Source organism: Candida orthopsilosis (assembly GCF_000315875.1).
Source record: "Candida orthopsilosis Co 90-125, chromosome 2 draft sequence".
Lineage (NCBI taxonomy): Eukaryota > Fungi > Ascomycota > Pichiomycetes > Serinales > Debaryomycetaceae > Lodderomyces > Lodderomyces orthopsilosis.
In genome coordinates this window covers 1,363,518-1,384,920 of record NC_018295.1, presented here as the reverse complement: position 1 = coordinate 1,384,920, position 21,403 = coordinate 1,363,518, and the positions used below count along the sequence as shown (strand labels likewise).

Sequence of the window (21,403 nt, the reverse complement as noted above, 5' to 3'; positions counted from 1 at the left end):
AGGTGCAAAATCGAGGTATTGTAGGTTGAACCTATTACGAGACTAATACCATAATCAATTATCAATAAGGTACAACCTCATCCACTTGCGCAATTTTGGTGTCTTTTATCTGAAATATTAACAGGTAAAAAATATCACATTTAATTCCGAATCTGAATAGCAAAATGACAATAGTAATAATGCTATTATCAATCAACTTCACCTTGTAGACAGACCTTTGTGGAGGCAACACCTTCTTTGTGGAAATGGAAATCGACTGTTTCGGATGGAAGGTTGGTCAAGCTGTACATAATAAAAGTGAGAAGGTGTGGTCAATAACGAAAATAATATAGTTGCGGGTCCCATAAATTGATGTTTGCTTTCGGGAATTGGAAAGACACGAAGCAGACACCATTCCACACTATACAAGAGGACATAGAAGTTACAAACACAAATATAGCTAATTGGCTGTGCACATGTCTCTGTAAGTACTGTGTCATTTTTCCTAAACTGTCGCGGCTCCAGCATTCCTCGGGACATAACTGCCTGAGTTTTGGGTATTCAGCATTCAAATTTTTCTTGGTTGAGAATATGTGATTACATTTAGTTCCCAAAACTGTCAATTCACCGAGACTGGTGGCGTTGGATACACGGCTCACTGTAATTTCTTCGTCGTGACATGATGGAGTCATTAAAAGAGACAATATTTTCAAGCTCATTTTTGATTTGAATGATATCCAAGGAAAATCAAAGTGACAAAAGTGCATACCCAACACAATTATATTGCACGTTACAACAATTGACTTAGGTATACTCTATGCTATCAAATCTGCTTCATCGTAAATTAGAAAAAATTGTTGCTTTATCAGTATGCAGCGGCGTTATTGTACCAAATGGGCTAGATGGAATTAGCCTAGTTTTTAACTGCAAAAACTCAAAGTATTTGTGGATGAGAAAGTTTAAAGGATCAACGGCCCCTAGATTTGGATTGTTGGAAAGTAGCTGGCCACATTTGAAAAACTGGATACTTTTGAAGTGCTAAATATACAATCAAACATAATTAACTCAAACTCAAACAACTCAAGATACGGAATCTCTCGCAGCTTGTCTATTGTTGCTAGTTATCTTTCAAGAGTATTAGATGATACGATTGTGTACAGATCTGTTTTGAAATAATTCGTATTTTCGCCAACTCTAAGGTTAAACATAACCTCCCCCTTTATCATATATTGGCACAGTTCTGTAAACATAAATTCTCTCGCGTAACTTTGATTTGTCAATGTGATAAAATTTTGAGTGTAAAGAAGCTAACATTGCAGCTTGATGTTGGCTAATTGGAGTAAATTTAGCTTTCAACGGGTGATACCGCAAGTCAAATTGCAAAAAAAGGTTCGTCCTGCTGAACTTGTTTCAAAAATGATTGCAAAATAACAATTATAAAAACATATTTAATGCAAAATGTTTTTAGCGCTTCTTTACAGAAAGTGGGTTGCAAAGCAAACTTCAAGAATGAGCAAGAGTGAGTCCAATTCTGGAAAGGGAGCTGTCTAATACTGGTGCCATGATAAACTCTTTTGTGGCGAAGGGTCTAAGAGGAGGAGAGGGGAGAGAGAGTCAAGTGCTCAAAACCAAAGTTCGCAATATCATCGAATTCTTAATCGGATTTTTCTCTAAGAATTAACACGTTCCTTCTTTCAAAAGTTCTGTCTCATTTCACTAGCATGAAACAGAGTCCTTGACTCTGTCGTAGTTTGACAATATGCGTGTCTCGTACACTTCTGGGAAATCATCAGACAAAAATGTACTGATGGTTTCAGAGGGGCATGCATTTATTAGATGCGCATACAAAGACTAGTTGAATACGGTTTGCTTTGGACAGGTGTATCGCTGGATATTAGTACTTTATGTTTGAAATTCCGATTCTTGGGTGGCCATAGTATGGTTTCAAATAATTTAGGGAATTGTGTTGATAGTTGAGGGCTTTATCGGATCCACCTCAACGGTTTGATCTTAAGCCTCAGGGATTTTACTGTCAAGTATACGTATTAAATATTGTTAAACCTTTATTTGCGGCTTTTATAATCTTCTTTACACACTCTCGCTACTCTCTCGCTACTCTCTTTGTCACTCTGGATCTACGGCACGAAATGTCTGGCCACAAAAATGGAAAAACGTTAGGCATTTTGAAAGGAAAAAAAAGTATTGGGAAGTGGCACCACGGCAAATACCCAATTGAGTAAAAGAGCCGTCTGCTTAAAGCCATCGAAACAATGCATTTGACATTTCTACGAATACCGATTCGTAGTGCTTTTCAAAAACGTGTCGCCACCACCTCACAAAATATTTTTCAAACTCCGCGAATAAATCAATTTCCTTTTAGAACACATCAATTGCAATTGCCTAGTTTATACAGAATGTGCTCCAGTCAATCAAACCCACAGGAAAGAGAAGTCTTACCTACGAACGTGACCCCATTGCATTATGATTTAACGTTGGAACCAAAATTTGATACTTTTAAATTCAATGGTCAAGAAACAATTGACTTTCATGTTAATGAGAGAACCGATTTTATTACATTGAATTCATTGGAGATTGAGGTTCAAGAAGCCAAGCTTGATGAGGTTCCCATCAAGGATATTACCTATGATACTGATAAACAAACTGTTACTTTCAAATTGCCAGACCACTTGGTCAAAGATGCACAAGCTCAATTGCATTTGAAGTTTATTGGTGAATTGAATGACAAAATGGCTGGTTTCTATAGATCAACCTATAAGGAAGATGGCAAAACAAAGTACTTGGCAACTACTCAAATGGAACCAACCGACTGTCGTAGAGCATTTCCATCTTATGATGAACCCTCAGCCAAGGCAAAATTCACCATTTCTTTAATTGCTGATGAAGGGTTGGTTTGTTTGTCTAACATGGATGAAAAGGAGACCAATTTGATTGGTGAACACAAGAAAAAGGTCACTTTCAACACGACTCCATTAATGTCAACCTACCTTGTTGCATTTATTGTTGGTGATTTAAAGTATGTTGAAAATAATGACTACCGCGTCCCAATCAAGGTTTATGCAACCCCAGGATCAGAACATTTAGGTCAGTACTCGGCCGACATTGCTGCCAAGACCTTGGCATTTTTTGATAAAAAGTTTGACATTCCGTACCCATTGCCAAAGTGTGATATGGTTGCCATTCACGATTTCTCAGCCGGTGCTATGGAAAATTTTGGTTTAATCACTTATAGAACTGTTGATTTATTGATTGATCCTGAAAACACTAACGTCAACACCAAGCAAAGAGTAACGGAGGTTGTCATGCACGAATTGGCACATCAATGGTTTGGTAACTTGGTGACAATGGACTTTTGGGACGGATTGTGGTTGAATGAAGGCTTTGCCACTTGGATGTCCTGGTATGCTTGTGATGCGTTATACCCAGACTGGAAAGTCTGGGAATCTTATGTGTCCGATTCCTTGCAGCAAGCTTTAACTTTGGATGCCTTGAGGGCTTCCCATCCTATTGAGGTTCCAGTAAAGAGAGCCGATGAAATTAATCAAATTTTCGACGCAATTTCGTATTCCAAAGGTTCATCTTTATTGAAAATGATTTCAAGATGGTTGGGTGAAGATGTGTTTATCAAAGGGGTCTCTAATTATTTGAAAAAGCACAAATGGGGCAATACGCAAACCTTGGACTTGTGGAAAGCATTGAGCGAAGCTTCAGGCAAGGATGTGGTCAAGGTTATGGATATTTGGACAAAAAACATTGGTTTCCCGATTGTCAAGGTTGAAGAAGAGGGAAATACAATTAAGGTTACGCAAAACCGTTTCTTGGCCACTGGTGATGTCAAACCAGACGAGGATACAGTATTGTACCCAGTGTTCTTGGGCTTAAAAACTAGCAAAGGTCTTGACGAGTCATTGGTTTTGAATGATAGATCCTCTACATTCAAGTTACCAACTGATGACGATTTCTTCAAAATCAACGGCGATCAAGCTGGAATTTACCGTACTGCTTATGAACCATCAAGATGGAACAAGTTGGGAAAAGCTGGTGTTGATGGTAAACTCTCAGTTGAGGATCGTGTTGGTTTAGTTGCTGATGCTGGTTCGTTAGCCTCCTCAGGCTTTATCAAAACTTCAAGCTTGTTAGATTTGGTCAAGTCATGGTCTAAAGAGTCCAACTATGTCGTTTGGGATGAAATTTTAACCAGGATTGGATCCATCAAGGCAGCTTTGTTGTTTGAGGATGAAACTACCAAGAATGCCTTGAAGGCATTCACTAGGGACCTAATTGGTGTAAAATTGAATGAAATTGGATGGGACTTTAAAGATTCCGACTCATTTGCAGATCAACAATTGAAAAGCTCGTTGTTTGCCTCTGCAGCAAACTCCGATGACCCTAAAGCAGTTGAATTTGCCAAAGATACATTTAAAAAGTTTGTTGCTGGTGATAAAAAAGCCATTCATCCCAACTTGAGAGCCACCATTTTCAACATCAATGCCAAAAACGGTGACAAAAAGACCTTTGATGAAATCTTCAACATTTACAAGAACCCACAATCAATCGAGGAGAAAATTGCTGCTTTGCGTGCGTTGGGTAGATTTGAGAAACCAGAGATTATGGACAAAGTTACTGGGTTGTTATTGCAAACTGATGTTATCAAACAACAAGACATCTATATCCCAATGCAAGGTTTGAGATCACACGCTGGTGGTGTTATCAAGTTGTGGCAATGGTTAAAGGAAAATTGGGACGAGGTTTACGAATTGTTGCCACCCGGATTATCAATGTTGGGATCAGTTGTCACTTTGGGAACTTCTGGATTCACCAAGGAACATCAAAAGAACGATGTTGAAGAGTTCTTCAGCTCAAAAGATACGAAAGGATACAACCAAGGTTTGGCTCAATCATTGGATATTATCACCGCCAAGGGCAAATGGGCCGACCGTGACTCAAAGTTGATTTTAGAGTGGCTTTCCGCTAACGGATATAATTCTATGTAGGTACTAAATCAAACAACAATTGCAAACCAGAAACAAGCGGGTTTGCCATAGCTAAGCTCACATCTTTCTCTTTTGATACCAAACATATTCCTTTTCCAGTGATAACCTGTACTAAATCATTCGAACCCTTGGCGAAATCAGAAATCGACAACACTTCAACAATATCATCTCTTACCAAAAACAAGTGATTATCAACAAAATGGATCGAATGTACCTTAAAGTCGAAAATGAGAGCAGTTTCTCTTGACAATCTACCCTGTTTGTTGATAAATATAGCAAACTCAGAATAGACGAGTAGGAATTCACTATTATTGTTTAGTTTGAACATCCCCATGGGTATCGAGTTTGATGAAGTGACGAGCTTCTTGATAGTTTCGAGCATGGTGCTCGGTGTTTTCCGTGAAAACTGGTCCAACTTTCTCCGCTCAATTTCAAACGGCAAATCAGGAACTGAGCGTGGCATCAACTTGTCCAATTCCATAACCTCAAAACCCTTGTCCGTATGTAATGCAAATGATGAATTGAATATGGAAATACCAAAACACTCAGCCTCAATGTAAAACTTTCGATCATCTTTAAATCGACTAAATACACCATTGTTATCGATCTCAGGAATAAGCACTTTAAATGAGGTGGCATTTACCTTTTTTTTCGCAAAAAACAACATGGGTATATTCTTGTGCATCTTCATGGAGAAAAATAAAACGGGGTCTTTCGAGAGAGAAGCACCAGCAATCTCTCTCCGCTTTCCGGTGTAAACATCTAGCATTTGTCGAAGAGAGTAGTAGCGTAGAACTTTATCACTTAGAATAATCACCAATCCAACACTAGTTTCAATATGTATTTTGCTGAAATCACCACCACTAAGGATCTTCTTCCATCGACTTTTTGATTCGCAGCAATATAACCCCGAATGCAACCCCACAAAGGTGAATCTCAAATCCATGTACTCAAACGTGACACAACACTGAACTGAACTTTGAACAACTCTGCTTTTTGGTGCTTGTGTGCTGTAGACATCAGCCAATCCCAACTTTTGCATTTTCTCCACCGACTCCCGGCATAGTTCGTAAATGGTATCATTCGGCACAACAATAGGCAACTTTGTAATACGATTGCCAAACTCATATGCGAAACAAGTTTTTGATATCGCTTTAGCTCGGTACAATTTTGTACTCGAAAGCCGTTTATTCATATTCTCTTTGGCAGCGATTAAATAATTGATCCAGTCATTCTTTTCCCGCTCGGTTTTGCAAATGAATAGATACGAATGCCTGGGTCTTCCAGCATAACGCAATTTAACACCAAACTTTGAATCCTCTTCCTCTGGATGGGCAGTTTTGGTAATTGGCGATGATGAGAGCTTTATTGTTGATGGTGGAATTACACGGTCTTCAAATGATAGAAAATCAATCGGTATAGGATCTTCGCAGATCTTGTACTGGTTTCCGTTTGATTTGGGGGTTTTTAATCGTTCAGTAATGAGAATGGCATTATCCAAGAGAATAACGTGCATCACCTGTGAAGTAATCTTTAGGTCACTGCGTCTAGTGAGATCGCCTCGGCAAATGAGTTTTCGGTTGATTGACCCTAGGTTTAAATTCCTCTGACGGAGACTAGATTTCCAATATAATTGTGTTTTCAATTGGTCAAGAGCATGGACATTATCGGCAAGTTTTTTTGAATCGTTAATTTTTGACCCTAACTTTTTAATTTCATCACTTGCTTGTTTTAATAGAAAATATTCTGGTTCTTGCTCATTAAACCTTTTTTGGATGTCTAATAATTGTAGTGGTATTTGCTGGTATCTCGAATTGAATGTACTTATAAACAAGATCGGCACATTGACCTTCAACTCTTTCACCCGTGGTAATTGACCAATACGTTGATCAACATACGTTTTCAAGCTGGGAATACCCAATAGCTCCTCAATCATTGGCATATTGTTCATATAGGTAACCAAGTAAGGACGCACTTCCTTGGCCCAATCGGTGTAAATATTGACAATTTCAATTACATTTTTGATAAATTTGCCTTCAGAGATGAGTACCTTCAATAACGGTTCAAACAACTGGTTCTGATGTATCTCAACAATGGAAAACCCCGTCTTGATAACCTCCTCTTCAAACACTTTGATTTTAGAGCTATTCAGTCCCAAGAATCCCTTTGCAGCTTTAACAAACAGCGGCCCAACAACATCAACAAAACATCGAGCCCTTTGTATAAAGGTTTGTTCGTACCTCAACAAGTCAAAGATTAATGATTGGCGCTTGATCATATTGGTGTCCAAATCACGTAAGTCATCAACAGTCAACCGCCAATGGGTGGCCCAATCAGTGGCCAAGACTATATCCTTAATGTCCATACTTCTCATCTTTCGCTCAAGATTCATCATTCGACTAAAAGGGCAAATCGTTGAATAGCATGTCATCTCTTCATCTCTGGTTTGGTGAATAGTAGTATAACACCGCAGGAGTTCAGGGAGTACACCATTCACATATACTTTATCATTGAAAATTACAACACTTCGATATCCATTAGTATTTGGCCGATGTAGCTCCATTACCTCAATTGCTTGAGCCAGCAAGAATGAGTTAAAAGCTGTTTGTGAGTTATGCATCACAACATCAAGAGACACATCACTTTTATGAAACGCAATCAACCTTGTGATTGCCTTTACCAACTCTTGTTTCGATATTGTCAGATCACTCAACCAAATTTGCAACTTGCAACACCACTGGAATAATTCTGATAATGACCACACGTTGGAGCAAATCTCAAAATGTTGTGCTTGTAATGCCGAGGAGCTAAATGGAAGTTGCGGAAGATCCAAAGGAAGAGGCGGCAATTCTTGTAATTTCTTGGGAAGTGGTGGTGGTGGACCTGAGGGTAGTGGAGGGGCAGTACTCGTTGAGCTAATATCGCGACTTGGTGGTAGTTCAGGCAAAATTGAATAGTCAAAGTAATCGGTTACTGGTGATTCATAATTGTGAACCTCCTCCTCGTCGTAGAATGGGTTATCAGAAACAACTCTATACGGTGACCCAGGATGATACTTAGAAAACATCGAATCTTGAGGTTCATCAATGGTTTCAATATGATCATTCAACATGAGAATAGGCTTATCGAAGTAACCGCTCTGATTAGTCCTTTTCGGCGATGGAGATCGACTTTGTGAATATGAATACATGGATAGTCTCCGATTAGGTGTGTATGTGGGTGACGATCCTTCCAGATCCATGTATGAAGAGTCTATACTCTGCCTTTGACGAATGGGAATTGTCGATTGCGAGCTCCTTGTGCTCAAATTTGGAACATCATCCATTTTTGGCGAATTTGTATTAACTGTCTCCTCTATAATAGCCCGTGTTCTTCGTTGTGACGGAGAATCAATATCGAAAGCGAAACTGCTATCAAAATCATCGTCTAGAAAGTCCTCAATCTGCCGCGTAGGGTATGGCGGTATTCTATCTTGAGTTTCAGTCTCCGCCAGCACAGAATAGGAAGAAGAATCAAAAGATGTGTGCTTCATCACACTCGGGTTCGATTGCGACCTTGACATCTGTTGGTAGCTTCGTTGCGGGAGAATACGACTGATTTGTATACTAGCATGTGTGGGTCTTGATGGCGGAGAATAGATACCCTTTGGCGGCGTGTTGACGTCCTCATACTCCCAAATCTCCTTTGGTCCTTTTGGTTTTGGTGAATCAAATGAAGTAAACGATTCATCAAAGGAAATCTCCGATGAATTGTGTAGTTGCTCGGTGGGAGTAAACACTGAAGAATCTACATCATTAGTTCTATAATTGACATGCTGCGTGTGCATTGAGCTTGCAAACTGGTTCAGCTCTGGATATAGCGCAAAGTTGGGCCCGTTAAAGCTACTATCGTTTGTCGAATCATTTGTTTCCAATGGTGGGGGTTTTCTCCTGGGTAGCTTTTTTGACATTCTGATTCAATAACCACAAACACGCAAGGTGTCCTTCTTTAGAATAGTAGCAATTTGCAATAAATCTGAATTGACTTAGTATTATAGTTAATTACAACCACTAGTTTCGACGCTATTGACAGGCCGAATATATGGTTGTTTTGGTTTAATTTTTTTTTAAGCGAGATTGCAACTGATGCTACCATAAAAAACTATGGCTGTAATTCAATTGACATTTGTATGACAGGTACACAGAGGTGTGAGATGCTTTCACCTGTATTACAAGTTTTTTGATTGTAAACTACAATAATGTGTTTCAGGAGTTACTAGTTTTTGGAAAAGTTTTGCAAACTATTCAGGTAAACTTTTATCAGTTTAACTGCCAAAGATTACTAGTGGATCAAAGTCAGCAAGCTATGTCACAAGAAGTAGCATTCAATAGAAACTCGATTTTTTTCTATTGCTTGAGCCTACAGACACCTTTCAAATACGTAAGCTTTATGTCACGGGCATCTGTCTGATCCACAATTTAGAAAATTCCAGTCGCGTCTTAGACGCAAAAAAAACCAATGCACCTGGAAGCTTCATTATTCTACAATCAACATCATTTATCACAATGTCGTACTCAGCTGAAATCAATCAGTTGATTCTGGAAGGATCCAAGTCATATGCTTTAAAGGATTTTGAATTGGCATCGGAAAAGTATGGAAGGGCTTGTGAAGTGTACTCGAAAGAACATGAAGGAGATGAAGATGGTGATTTATTATTCCTATACGGAAAAGCGTTGTACCAAAATGGTGTGAGTAAAAGTGAAGTGTTGGGAGGGGTTGGTGCAAATGAACAAGGTGGTACCGAGGAGAATCAAGATGAAGGAAATGATGAAAATGCGGAAGATGATGAAAAGTTTCAATTTTATGATGCCGAGCCAATCGAGGGCGAAGTGGAGGCAGGCAAAGAGAAACCCGAAGCAGGAGAAGGTGAGAACAATGTTAACCCAGAGGATGATGACGAAGACCAACAAGAAGGTGATTCCGAAGGTCAAGAGCCGGGTGATTTAGAAATGGCATGGATAATTTTGGATGCCACAAGAGGTGTATTCGAAAAGAGGCTTGAGTCTGCCACCAAGCCCACACAATCCCCACCATACATCAACAACGAAATTGACTCAATCAATGATGAGTATGTCAAATTGTTGAAGAAATTGTCGGAAACTTATGATATATTAGGAGAAGTATCTTTGGAAATGGAAAATTTCCCTCAATCGGCTCAAGACTTGACCAAATCACTTGATTTGAGATTAGAATTGTATCCTTTTGATTCACCGCTTGTATCAGAATCCCACTATAAGCTAGCGCTTGCTTTAGAATTTAGTGTTGAAGATGGAGGACAAGATGTGAATGAAGCTAGACAAAATGCAGCTAAACATATTCAACTGGCAATAAAATCAACCGAAGCTAGGAATAAAAAGGAAACCGACGAGTCAGTTAAAAAGGACAATGAGGAGATGATTGGTGAATTGAAGGAAAAGTATCAAGACTTGAGTAAAGATCCAAGTGAACAGTTGCAACAAGAACAATTGGATATAGTGAAAGGATTATTGGGAGGTGAAGCCGCTGGTGCAAATGCTGGTCAAGCAATTATTAATAATTTGACATCAATGGTAAAAAAACAAGGAGAAGGAAGTAGTAGCAGTTCGGCATCAAATGCACCAAAACCTGTCAATGATCTATCAGGGTTGGTAAAAAAGAGGAAACAAATTAAAGATCACAACCCTTCAAAGAAAGCAAGAAAGTGAAAAGGAAGAAAAAATGAGTAATATTCAACGTGTAATGGTATTATTGAACTTCGTCATGTCGTAAATGCATTTCTCTACCCCTCCTATTTTTGCGCGGTTTTTGTAGATATGTTTATTTTCTCTTCCTTCCGTTGATCCCATTTTATTGAGCCAGTCGCGAGACATTAAATACGGGTAACGTTTGGAGAGCTTTGTCATGTCGGTAATGACTGCAATTGCAATGAGAAATCAAGCGAGCAGACGGAATATGTCAGGCGATTCTCCCCTTCATGCGGTACTTGAACATATGATTCCTATATAATAATGTTAACTTTATCAAATCAGGGCCTAAAAACGACTTCTTTCACAGTTGAATTATTTTGTTCCACGGTAAAACACGCCCTTCTTTTTAATCAAGCACGGGAAAAAAGCACAGATTACCATATTGGGTAATTGTTCGCGGTATTTTCACTTTTTGCTCTCAATGCGAGTTTCGGCGCCGGATTAACAGAAGACAAAAAGCATGCGACTTTTGGTTGTTTGAGTTCGGGGTAACTCAATAATTGGCTTTCAAGATATCCAGATCGTGTTTTGAACAATACCGGCCCGCTTCTCTCATCAGAGATGGTGCTGATGAAACGAATTTCCGAGAAATCACGCACCTATTCAGTCTTTCTTTAAATGGATGTAGTAGTGGCATGAGCAAACGCATATAATCGTCACCACTAAGGTTTTACAGCTTTTGGTAGCGCCGACAACGGTTTTAAATTAATACTCCCATTCAACCGAGGAAAAGATTTGTTTAATTTTCTGGGGTCTGTACTGCATACAGGGTCAAAAGGAAGGAAATGATATTCCGAAATGAGTTTTACACTTTCGATTCTCAGGGTGTCACACACACTCGATGTTGAATAGAGAGGCAAGTTTGCATCATAAAGAGGTTCTAACATAGAACTAAACTATGTGATGTGCATGGCATTCTTTCGAGACGCCTAAGCTCTAAACACCGACATTAAATTAATGTACAGAAAAAATTGTTCACTATAGAAACTGTCCTCCTTGCTTTTTATCTTTTTTTTTTTCGCATGTCAAAATCCGGGGAAATACGAAAAATATTAAATACCAATGAATAAATTTTATCTTCTATAAGACAATTCAGTATAAAGAAATCCTATGTGTCTACATGAATCGATAAACAGCGTGTTCTTATAGGCACGCTTTTCCCTCTCTATTGAGACTATTGAGCATGATTGATTGTAATTCCTCGGAAGTTCCCCTTTGCAAATGATTAATGATGACTCTCCCTCTTGTTGACTATTTTGTGTAACATTAAACTTGTTGGCTGAAAAATTTAAAACACCGACGACAATTCAACAAAAAATTGACTATAAATATCATCCAATATTTCACTTGTAAATTTCCCACCTCCTTAACTCTTTCTTCTCTACATCTAATAACTTTTTACCTTTATAGTTATTATCACTACACTAATCTACGATGGCTTACACTCCAATCGATTTAAAAAAGGAAGAACAAGACTTCCAAAAAGAAGTTGCTGAAATCAAGAAATGGTGGGCAGAACCAAGATGGAGAAAAACCAAGAGAATCTATACTGCTGAAGATATTGCTAAAAAGAGAGGATCTTTAAAGATCAACTACCCATCCTCTCAACAAGCTGATAAATTGTTTGCTCTTTTAGAAAAACATGATGCTAACAAGTCTGTTTCCTTCACTTTCGGTGCTTTGGACCCAATCCACGTTACCCAAATGGCTAAATACTTGGACTCCATTTACGTTTCTGGATGGCAATGTTCTTCAACTGCTTCCACTTCAAACGAACCATCACCAGATTTGGCTGATTACCCAATGGACACTGTTCCAAACAAGGTTGAACATTTGTGGTTTGCTCAATTGTTCCACGACAGAAAACAAAAGGAAGAGAGATTGTCTATGTCCCCAGAAGAAAGAGCTAAAACTCCTTACATTGACTTTTTGAGACCAATCATTGCCGATGCTGATACTGGTCACGGTGGTTTAACTGCTATCATCAAGTTGACCAAATTGTTTATTGAAAGAGGTGCTGCTGGTATCCATATTGAAGATCAAGCTCCAGGTACCAAGAAATGTGGTCACATGGCTGGTAAGGTTTTGGTTCCAGTCCAAGAACACATTAACAGATTGGTTGCCATTAGAGCATCTGCTGATATCTTCGGTTCGAACTTGTTGGCCGTTGCTAGAACTGATTCAGAAGCTGCTACTTTGATCACTTCTACTATCGACCACAGGGACCACTACTTTATTGCTGGTGCCACTAATCCCGAATCAGGTGACTTGGTTCAATTATTGGTTGAAGCTGAAGGAAGAGGTGCTACCGGTGACGAATTGGCTGCTATTGAAGCTGAATGGACCAAGAAGGCTGGTGTCAAGTTGTTCTCCGAAGCTGTTATTGACGAAATTAAGAACGGTTCATACTCCAACAAGGACCAATTGATTAAACAATTCACAGACAAGGTTAACCCATTGTCTGAAACTTCCAACAAAGAAGCCAGAAAGTTGGCTAAAGAATTGCTCGGAAAAGATATTTACTTCAATTGGGAAGTCTCAAGAGCTAGAGAAGGTTACTACAGATACAAGGGTGGTTGCCAATGTGCAGTTATGAGAGGTAGAGCTTTTGCTCCTTATGCTGATTTGATCTGGATGGAGTCAGCATTGCCAGATTATGCTCAAGCTAAGGAATTCGCCGATGGTGTTAAATCAGCAGTTCCTGACCAATGGCTTGCTTACAACTTATCACCATCATTCAACTGGACCAAGGCTATGCCAGCTGACGAACAAGAGACTTACATCAAGAGATTGGGTGAGCTCGGTTACGTTTGGCAATTCATCACTTTGGCTGGTCTCCATACTACTGCTTTGGCAGTTGATGATTTCGCCAACAACTACGCCAAGATTGGTATGAGAGCATATGGTTCTCAAGTTCAAGAACCAGAAATTGCCAAGGGTGTTGAAGTTGTTAAGCATCAAAAATGGTCTGGTGCCAGCTACATTGACGGTTTGTTGAAGATGGTCTCTGGTGGTGTAACGTCAACCGCTGCCATGGGTGCTGGTGTCACCGAAGATCAATTCAAGAATTAAGTATAGTGTGTATTTAGTTTGAAATCATTTCGTTTTATTGTTAAAGAATTTGTAAGTTGTAACAAATTGGCCATTGATTATGGTATTGGTCTCATAATAGGTTCAACCTACAATACCTCGATTTTGCACCTAATTGGTAAAATTGCGTGACATCTTATTGACGGCATAGGTTGTTGAACTACCAAAGTTCTTGCAACCTTGAGTTTGTCGTTAGTGTAATCTTTGATTTACTAGTGATCTACCAGTGATTTGCTGGTTCTGAGTACCAGTATTTCCACCACTCACTGATACTTCAATAAGGGACGCATAAAGGGCTATGTACGTCTTCTATTCGTTAGCTCTGTGAAATCGGTAAAGAAAAGTGTTTGCAAGAGAACAATAGGCGGTCTAAACCAGCTGGTTTGGCTTTACTGGAGTCATTATGTTTCGGCTGACTTCAAAAGAACTGATCTTTTTCAGAAGTTGGAGATCAAGTTTAGACATTTTCGAAAAGAAAATTCGTAGTCTTAAAAGAAAAGGCAATCATTCAAAATTACAAGAGCCACACAACTATATAGACTACACAACTATATAAGCTGCAAACTATCCAGTTCTCTGGATAATATGTATTCCGCTATCTGTTTCCACTAATTCGCTAATTTCACCAATGTGTAAATTGAAAGCAGCCAATTCAAAAGGAGGCTGCATCTCTCTTCTTCCAAAATATCCCAAATCACCGTTTCGACCATGAGAGCTGCAATCACTCTCGGTCTCGGCCATCTCGCTGAAACTTGCCTCTCCATTCAAAACTTTTGCAAGCTTCTCTCTTGTTTCATCAATAGCTTGTTCTCTTGAAATGGTGATCTCTGGATTCTTCCACAGTTTGGGATTGCGGGACTGCTTGTGTTTTGTTAGAATGTGACTGGCTCTTATCTTCCCGTCTTTATTAATTACGGGCTTGCGTCCATTTTCCTTGAATTTCTTCAAGTACTCACTCAACAAAACCGAATCGGTTCCATACGGAGGATCCCAGGATGACTCTTTGGTGGCTTGGTTGAGGGTGTATACATGAAAAGTATTGGACCAATGACCACAATAGTCCAATCTTTCTTTTAATTCTGTGACTATCTGCATGATCAAAGGGTTAGTCTGCGGTATGGATAAAATACTTCATGTCTATAGAGCTTTATTGAGCAACAATTGAGATCTCTCATATTCCGGAGGTTAAGTACAGCTTTGTAGCCAAAAGTTGCCTATTCTACATATAATAAATTACCCAAAATCGTGTGCGGCTTTTTGATATTTCGAGATGGAGCTAGAAAAGATCAACATACATTCTGCTACTATTCTACACTATGGGGTTTATTATACCCGGTAAATCATTAAAGTCGCTAAAGCCACTGCTGTCACAAGGACCTCAACTCAAAAGGAGAAGGCGAAATCAAGTACAACGAGTAAAGCGTGCAAAAGTCACTCCACCGTTGAAAACTACACTCCAGTCACAAGACAACTCAAATAAAACACGCCACAAACTAACAATCAACCATCTACCTATAAACTTAATGTATAGGATATTTCTTCTAGCTGGTCCAAATAACAATTTACCCTTACTCAACAGGAGTATGTATGCCAACTTACAATTTGAAGGGGATTACCAAGGATCCTCCGACATTGACACTAAATCATGGCCTCATTACTCATTGGCCCTACAAATGATAAAGATGTATTTTGTTGCCGATTTAAATACTCGACTAGATACCGACGCCATTAATGCAAAAATCAAATACTATGAATTATGTATTGACAGGTTGAAACAAACTCATATGGAAGTCGAACGTAGCACCTTTTATCCCAAATTGCATGACAGTTTGAAGGAGCTTAAATTATTATGGCAAGATTATACATCCGTGGCCGGAAGATATGTCGTTGATGCGTTGATCCTAAACTATCGATTCGTATCGAGCAAGTTATTGAAAACTTTAAACCTGGTTACATTTGGTGATAAGAATCACAAACGACTGCTTCTTCGGTACAAATCTCGAAGCGATATACACTTGAATCGCAAATTGAGATTAATGTTTCTCAAAGTGAAATTCAGTGAAATCGATTCGTTAGCAAAACGGGTTAATCTCGAATTGAGAACGGAGAATTTTGCACATTCATCAACGCATGATATATTTGACAAATATTTAAAGTTTATCAACTGCAAAGATGAACTGGACTTGCTTTACGATTTGGATCCATTGGGAGAGGTATTCGAAAATCCTATTTTACCAACCTACGACGATGAACAAGTTACTGGAGGGGGTGAATTTTCAACAAATGAGATGAACTTTTACAATTTCAGCAATGGATTGAGTTGCGGACATGTGTACTTTGGTGAAGTAGAGAGCAATGAAAACCAATTTACAATCCCCAACCACATATACATCAAAAGCATCTCATCGCAACGATACTTTGACATATTATGCTTTCTTCTTACCCAGCCACGTAAAAAGACCAAAGCTGATCACATAATCGATGAAATACTCAAAGCAAGGAAAACAGACGAATATTCTGGCACCAAAGTGCCTTATCTTAACGAGGTCACCCAAATCATCTTTGACGACTCAACGTAAACAACTTTATAGACTAATAGATCTACTATCCTCATATATTCTATACAATTTCTCAATATTGATGATCAATAATAGGCTGCTGTGCCCCATCAGGGTGGTGTTGTTGCTGCTGATATTGTTGCTGGTAAGGGTCGCTTAAATGATGCTGCACCGGAGTGGGCATCGTTATCTCATGAAACCACGGATGTTGCAAAGCTTGTCTAGCTGTAATCCTCAGTTCTGGTCTCATTTGCAACAAGCTCATCAACAAATTCAACCCCATTGAATCCAAATTAGGTACCAACAAACGCAAGTCTTGTGGGACAAATATCTGCCAATTATTCTTATAATTAGGGTACGAGCTAATACCAGGCCAAGTACGTTCATTGGGAGTACCCATCAAACGGAAAATTTTAATCAACTGATCGTCATTGGCTGTACCCGGAAATAATGGCTTACCAGTACACATTTCGGCAAAAATACACCCTGCCGACCAAATATCAATCGATGTTGTGTAAGCTCTGGATCCTAACAACACATCAGGAGCTCTATACCATAAAGTGACAACCTCGTTGGAAAAAGTATTGAATGGGATACCAAATGCACGAGCTAATCCAAAATCACCCAACTTCAACTCACCTTTACTGTTAATCAATAAGTTTTGTGGTTTCAAATCACGATGTAAAACTCGATTATCATGACAAAACATAATTCCCTTGAGTAGTTGAAAAAGGAAGCTTTTGACTATTTTCAAGTCCAAAGCCCCTTGTTGACCATGGACTTCCATGTATTTCTTTAAATCCTTGTCCATGTATTCAAATACAAGGGTTAATTTGTTTTCTGTGTGTATAACATCGTACAACGTCACAATATTTTCATGATCCAACTCTTTCATCAACGAGATTTCTCTAATCGCCGTTGATGGTGTACCTTCTTCCGAATCCAAGTTGATTTCTTTTAATGCAACCAATGCACCAGTCGCCCGATTGCGTCCCTTGTAAACGGTGGCATAAGTTCCTTCACCTAACTTCTCAAGTTGTTGAAATCTAGTAAAATGTTAGTAAGTGGAGGGGTAGGGTTAGCACTTGTGGTGGTACATACTGGGATGATGAACCGGTCATGATTCCAAAGCAGGCGATTGCTGAAGGGAGTGTCTTGTTCTTCTCGACTTTTTAAATTGTTCAAAAGTGGAAAAATTATCGATTGTCATTTTTGTGTAACTAAGCCTCATTTAAATGTGTATACTCTATGTATCTATTAATGACTCCTAGGCGCTTTTTTCATCAAATTTAATGAGTTCTCAACCCATCCTTCTGCACCGCCTTCCATAGCAATTATATCTAAAACCCTCAACTGTGAAATTTCCTGAGGCTCTCCTTGAAATGGTTTCACTTTTTCACAACTCATCACGGCCGCATTCCTTGTACTGGGGATACGAAGCATTTCCTTTTCAATCTGCCATCCATTCAATATGGCAATGTCCTCCACGTGGTCTACCAAAGAGCCATATGTAGATGTCAGAGCCTGGTTAGGCAAAGCGGTTTTTACCTTTCTTGGGGGAAACCTCATTTTATTACCATTTAAAGCGTGTGAGCAACAAGGTATCACCATGAATGGAAACTCTAACAATGGAATCCAACACGTCAACTCATCCGAATGGTTTCCTATTAGAAATGTATTTTTTGAAAAGTCTTCAGTGGTACAGACGTTGGGTGAGTTGAGTAAGCTTTCCGCTGTATGATAATTGACTTGGTTGTTCTTTGGTTCAGCAAATTGTCTACCGTTGTCTTTTATATGTGGCGCTATTTTTGCCAATGAAGGATGAGGTTTTAATAAGATACTAGGGACGATGATTTTCTCCACCAACTTTTCTTGTACTTCCGGAGGATACATTTTCCACGACTTTCTTGCTCGTGCGTCTATTCCTTCTCCCCTGTACCCCTCCATCATTAATATATACACAAGAAGTCCGTTACCACAACCCAAATCACGGAATTCAAACTCATCCTTGTTAAATTTCTTCAATTTCCAATACTCTATCAAGAAGGCAGCTATTGCAAGATCCTCAAATACGTGCTTCTTTGGATCGGTGGATTCACACCATGAATTGACCAAATCTGATGAATACTTCGATTTAAGAGTGATGTATCTGTTTTGAAAATCTACCTTTGATACGACTAAATCGTGATTGACTCGCTTTTCGTATCCAAGTTTCACACCACTTGAGTGCTTGGTGGATGTTTGTAGTAACCTTAATGCAATCCTAATTGGTCTCTCCGACAAGTTCATATTTTTTAGTTTATTCTTTTCCTCGCGCCAATTATCCAACTCGAAAGGTAGATAGTGAAGTGACACCTTGTGATTGTGGTACAAAATTCCAACAGCATAGACTGGGGGTAGGTAGTAAGGTATTTCCTCTGCCGTGTGTATATGTGGCACATACACCACAAGAACATTCTGTTCGTCTTCTGTCTTCATTACCAAACAGGTCTGATTGATAATGTAGTCTTTAAATGGATTACGAGGTATCATTCTTCGCACAATTTCACACCTATTTTTCAAGTAAAGCTGACACCCATCCAAATTTATCTCTCTAATATTGACATCTTGTAAATCACGATGTAGCAAAACAACATCACTTCCCTGGTCTTTTGATTCCACGTCCGGCACAGTATTTATCAATTTACTGATAAATGTAGTTTCACCTTCATTTGGATCAAAAACCCTCTCCTTTAAAATATCGGCCCGTAGTATTACAGTTGAATTGATGTTTGGTTGTTTGATTATATTAAGCATCGCTTGTTCGAAATGACTCAGTTCAAAATTAGTATCTTTTTCATAGATGGGACACCATCTCTCTCCCAAAACGGACTCTCCGTTTATTAGTAGAGTTGGTTCCTTACCCTTGGTGCTCTTTGGTGGCATGGCGATTGATGGACTCATCAATTGTATCAATTTGGTTGATCTTTTTTTTTGCACAAATCTCATCGGACTTTAATTATGATTTAAAGGGAAATTGATGCCAGAAATACAACTAATCTGGGGTTAATCCTAGCATAATTGATTGTATAAACGGTTTAAGGGCAAGGACGATACTTCAAGGGTTCCTTACATATAGTACTACCATTTAGGTTATAAATCTATAAAGTAGGCATCTACCGCATCAGTAAATTTATGCTTCTTATAACAGTAAGGACATTTGAAAACATCAATTCCCTTTTTCGAAAGGTGCCAGACACTTTCTTTCAATGCTAAATGATTACAGTACTTCAATGCAACCACTTGTGTGTTTAGTGGATTATCAACGGCAATCTTTCGCTTCCTTGATACAAGTTGACCATTTGCATCAGTATTGACTATTATTGACTCTTCTGTAGTCTCTGAAAGTGGTATCGATTGCTCTCGTGTAACAGGACAGATGAAAATGGGGTGGTTTCTGAAGAGAAACCTGTTCGAATCTGGTAGCTGAAATGGCAACTCAAAATGAAATGACGCAACGTTGTTCAACATATCCTTCTCTGATGGACTGGGTTGAGACTTATCATTGAACTTCTTCATCTTTAACTCAATCAGATTGTATTTGTAAAAACTTGGTAGGTAAATATGGCCTGCCAAAACGCTTTGAAATAAGGATGAGTCGCTGGACAACTTCAAGTCCTTACAATACTCGGCAACAAAATCATGAGACAAATTAGCAAACAACTCCTCATTTTCATGGACGTTATTGAAGCTATTGAGCAATTCGGAAACAAACTCTGCTTGGCTTTGATGACCGTTGCTAAGAACCTCTTCAGCCTCTATAGAAAACCCTTGCTTCAACTTTTCAATAAAGTTATTTATAGCAGTTTCCTTATGCTTCTGGCGTGAAAAGTTTTCAATTCCTGAATCTGAGTTGAAAAGAATTAACGACATCAATGGCGCTAGTTCATTAAGGTAATCCTTCAAAAACTTACTAAAGTGATCTCGTGAGTAAAAATATGCTTCTAATGCATCATTGGAAGTAAATTTCAGCTCCTTCCCATTTAATAAAATAATAAATTGAAGCATATGGAATTTGAATTCGACTTCACTCAAAGCCCCACTTCTTTCAATCAAAGGCACTTTCCCGATAGCTCGTTCGTTGAATTTAGTTTCAAACCAACCCAAAGCATGAGTCAAGTCGTGGCGAATGCAAATATCATCAACAATCAGGTTGAGCAATTTGAACTTCTCTGCTAGCTCCTCGTCTACTGATATCGTAGGGTCATTTAACAATTGCTTCACCATGGTGGGAACAATATTGCTTTGGCCAATCTTTAGCAAATGCAAGATTATAGCTTTAATCAACTCTTGTCGATTCTCCTGCCTAATACTCTTGTTTTCTAATTCCTGTGGGATCCGATTGATTGAGCCCATACCTATTTCATTCAACGATGCGTCAAGATCAAAATCTTCCACAGGATAGCTATCCATGTTCAAAGGGTATATATAAGCATTATCTAAATTGACACCAAACTTGTTATTATTGAGCACATTCTTCAGAAATCGATTATTGGCGGTGTTGTAAGTCTTGAGTCGATTTATTGAAGCTTTATACCAATTATCCATTTGCTTCAGTAACCCACTAATTTGTTCTTTAGTGGTTTTACGACTATTACCATTTTGCACCTGTGGCTCCCCTTGCTCCACATTTATTTCTTTTTCTAAATCAGACTCCAACTCTTTCAACAGTTGTAAGAAGTTGCTTGAATCTTCGAGTAATGCATTGAGGCTCTCTTGACCACTTGTGTCAAACTGATTCACCTCCAGGGCTAGTGTGTTTAGTAGTGTAGTAGTCATGGTGTGTGGGTTTTAGGTGATAAGGATAAGGGAAAATTATCGCATCCAAATTCCGATCGCATTATTATCACCCATACACACATACGATTTGCACGTAATAATGTGGGTAGAAGACACATCTACAATAATCGAATACTCTGTCTCCATCTTGCTACGTCAAAATTCGAACACGTTTGCTTTA

The 21,403-nt window shown here is 38.9% G+C and overlaps 9 protein-coding genes across 9 annotated transcripts; 4 read left to right on the top strand and 5 right to left on the bottom strand. All coding sequences in view use genetic code 12, as the record gives it.

Annotated features, from left to right (window-relative positions):
* Nucleotides 1-2,249: 2,249 nt before the first annotated feature.
* CORT_0B06510 (Ape2 neutral arginine-, alanine-, leucine-specific metallo-aminopeptidase) lies at nucleotides 2,250-4,991 on the top strand (the record flags this gene model as incomplete). The annotated part of the gene is made up of 1 exon (XM_003867749.1): nucleotides 2,250-4,991. The coding sequence occupies one exon, from the start codon at nucleotides 2,250-2,252 to the stop codon at nucleotides 4,989-4,991; it is 2,742 nt and encodes a 913-aa protein (XP_003867797.1).
* CORT_0B06500 (Tus1 guanine nucleotide exchange factor) lies at nucleotides 4,984-8,940 on the bottom strand (the record flags this gene model as incomplete). Its single annotated transcript, XM_003867748.1, has 1 exon — nucleotides 4,984-8,940. The coding sequence occupies one exon, from the start codon at nucleotides 8,938-8,940 to the stop codon at nucleotides 4,984-4,986; it is 3,957 nt and encodes a 1,318-aa protein (XP_003867796.1).
* Nucleotides 8,941-9,535: 595 nt separating this feature from the next.
* Nucleotides 9,536-10,714, top strand: CORT_0B06490 (hypothetical protein; the record flags this gene model as incomplete). Its single annotated transcript, XM_003867747.1, has 1 exon — nucleotides 9,536-10,714. One exon carries the CDS (start codon nucleotides 9,536-9,538, stop codon nucleotides 10,712-10,714), a length of 1,179 nt encoding a protein of 392 aa, XP_003867795.1.
* A 1,476-nt stretch (nucleotides 10,715-12,190) lies between these two features.
* CORT_0B06480 (Icl1 isocitrate lyase) lies at nucleotides 12,191-13,828 on the top strand (the record flags this gene model as incomplete). Its single annotated transcript, XM_003867746.1, has 1 exon — nucleotides 12,191-13,828. One exon carries the CDS (start codon nucleotides 12,191-12,193, stop codon nucleotides 13,826-13,828), a length of 1,638 nt encoding a protein of 545 aa, XP_003867794.1.
* Nucleotides 13,829-14,410: 582 nt separating this feature from the next.
* Nucleotides 14,411-14,941, bottom strand: CORT_0B06470 (transcription factor; the record flags this gene model as incomplete). The annotated part of the gene is made up of 1 exon (XM_003867745.1): nucleotides 14,411-14,941. The coding sequence occupies one exon, from the start codon at nucleotides 14,939-14,941 to the stop codon at nucleotides 14,411-14,413; it is 531 nt and encodes a 176-aa protein (XP_003867793.1).
* A 221-nt stretch (nucleotides 14,942-15,162) lies between these two features.
* CORT_0B06460 (transcription factor) lies at nucleotides 15,163-16,425 on the top strand (the record flags this gene model as incomplete). The annotated part of the gene is made up of 1 exon (XM_003867744.1): nucleotides 15,163-16,425. The coding sequence occupies one exon, from the start codon at nucleotides 15,163-15,165 to the stop codon at nucleotides 16,423-16,425; it is 1,263 nt and encodes a 420-aa protein (XP_003867792.1).
* Nucleotides 16,426-16,477: 52 nt separating this feature from the next.
* Nucleotides 16,478-17,525, bottom strand: CORT_0B06450 (Pho85 protein; the record flags this gene model as incomplete). The annotated part of the gene is made up of 2 exons (XM_003867743.1): nucleotides 16,478-17,450; nucleotides 17,506-17,525. 2 exons carry the CDS (start codon nucleotides 17,523-17,525, stop codon nucleotides 16,478-16,480), a joined length of 993 nt encoding a protein of 330 aa, XP_003867791.1.
* A 136-nt stretch (nucleotides 17,526-17,661) lies between these two features.
* Nucleotides 17,662-19,392, bottom strand: CORT_0B06440 (tRNA U44 2'-O-methyltransferase; the record flags this gene model as incomplete). The annotated part of the gene is made up of 1 exon (XM_003867742.1): nucleotides 17,662-19,392. One exon carries the CDS (start codon nucleotides 19,390-19,392, stop codon nucleotides 17,662-17,664), a length of 1,731 nt encoding a protein of 576 aa, XP_003867790.1.
* A 144-nt stretch (nucleotides 19,393-19,536) lies between these two features.
* CORT_0B06430 (transcription factor) lies at nucleotides 19,537-21,222 on the bottom strand (the record flags this gene model as incomplete). The annotated part of the gene is made up of 1 exon (XM_003867741.1): nucleotides 19,537-21,222. The coding sequence occupies one exon, from the start codon at nucleotides 21,220-21,222 to the stop codon at nucleotides 19,537-19,539; it is 1,686 nt and encodes a 561-aa protein (XP_003867789.1).
* Between the last annotated feature and the right edge of the window lie 181 nt (nucleotides 21,223-21,403).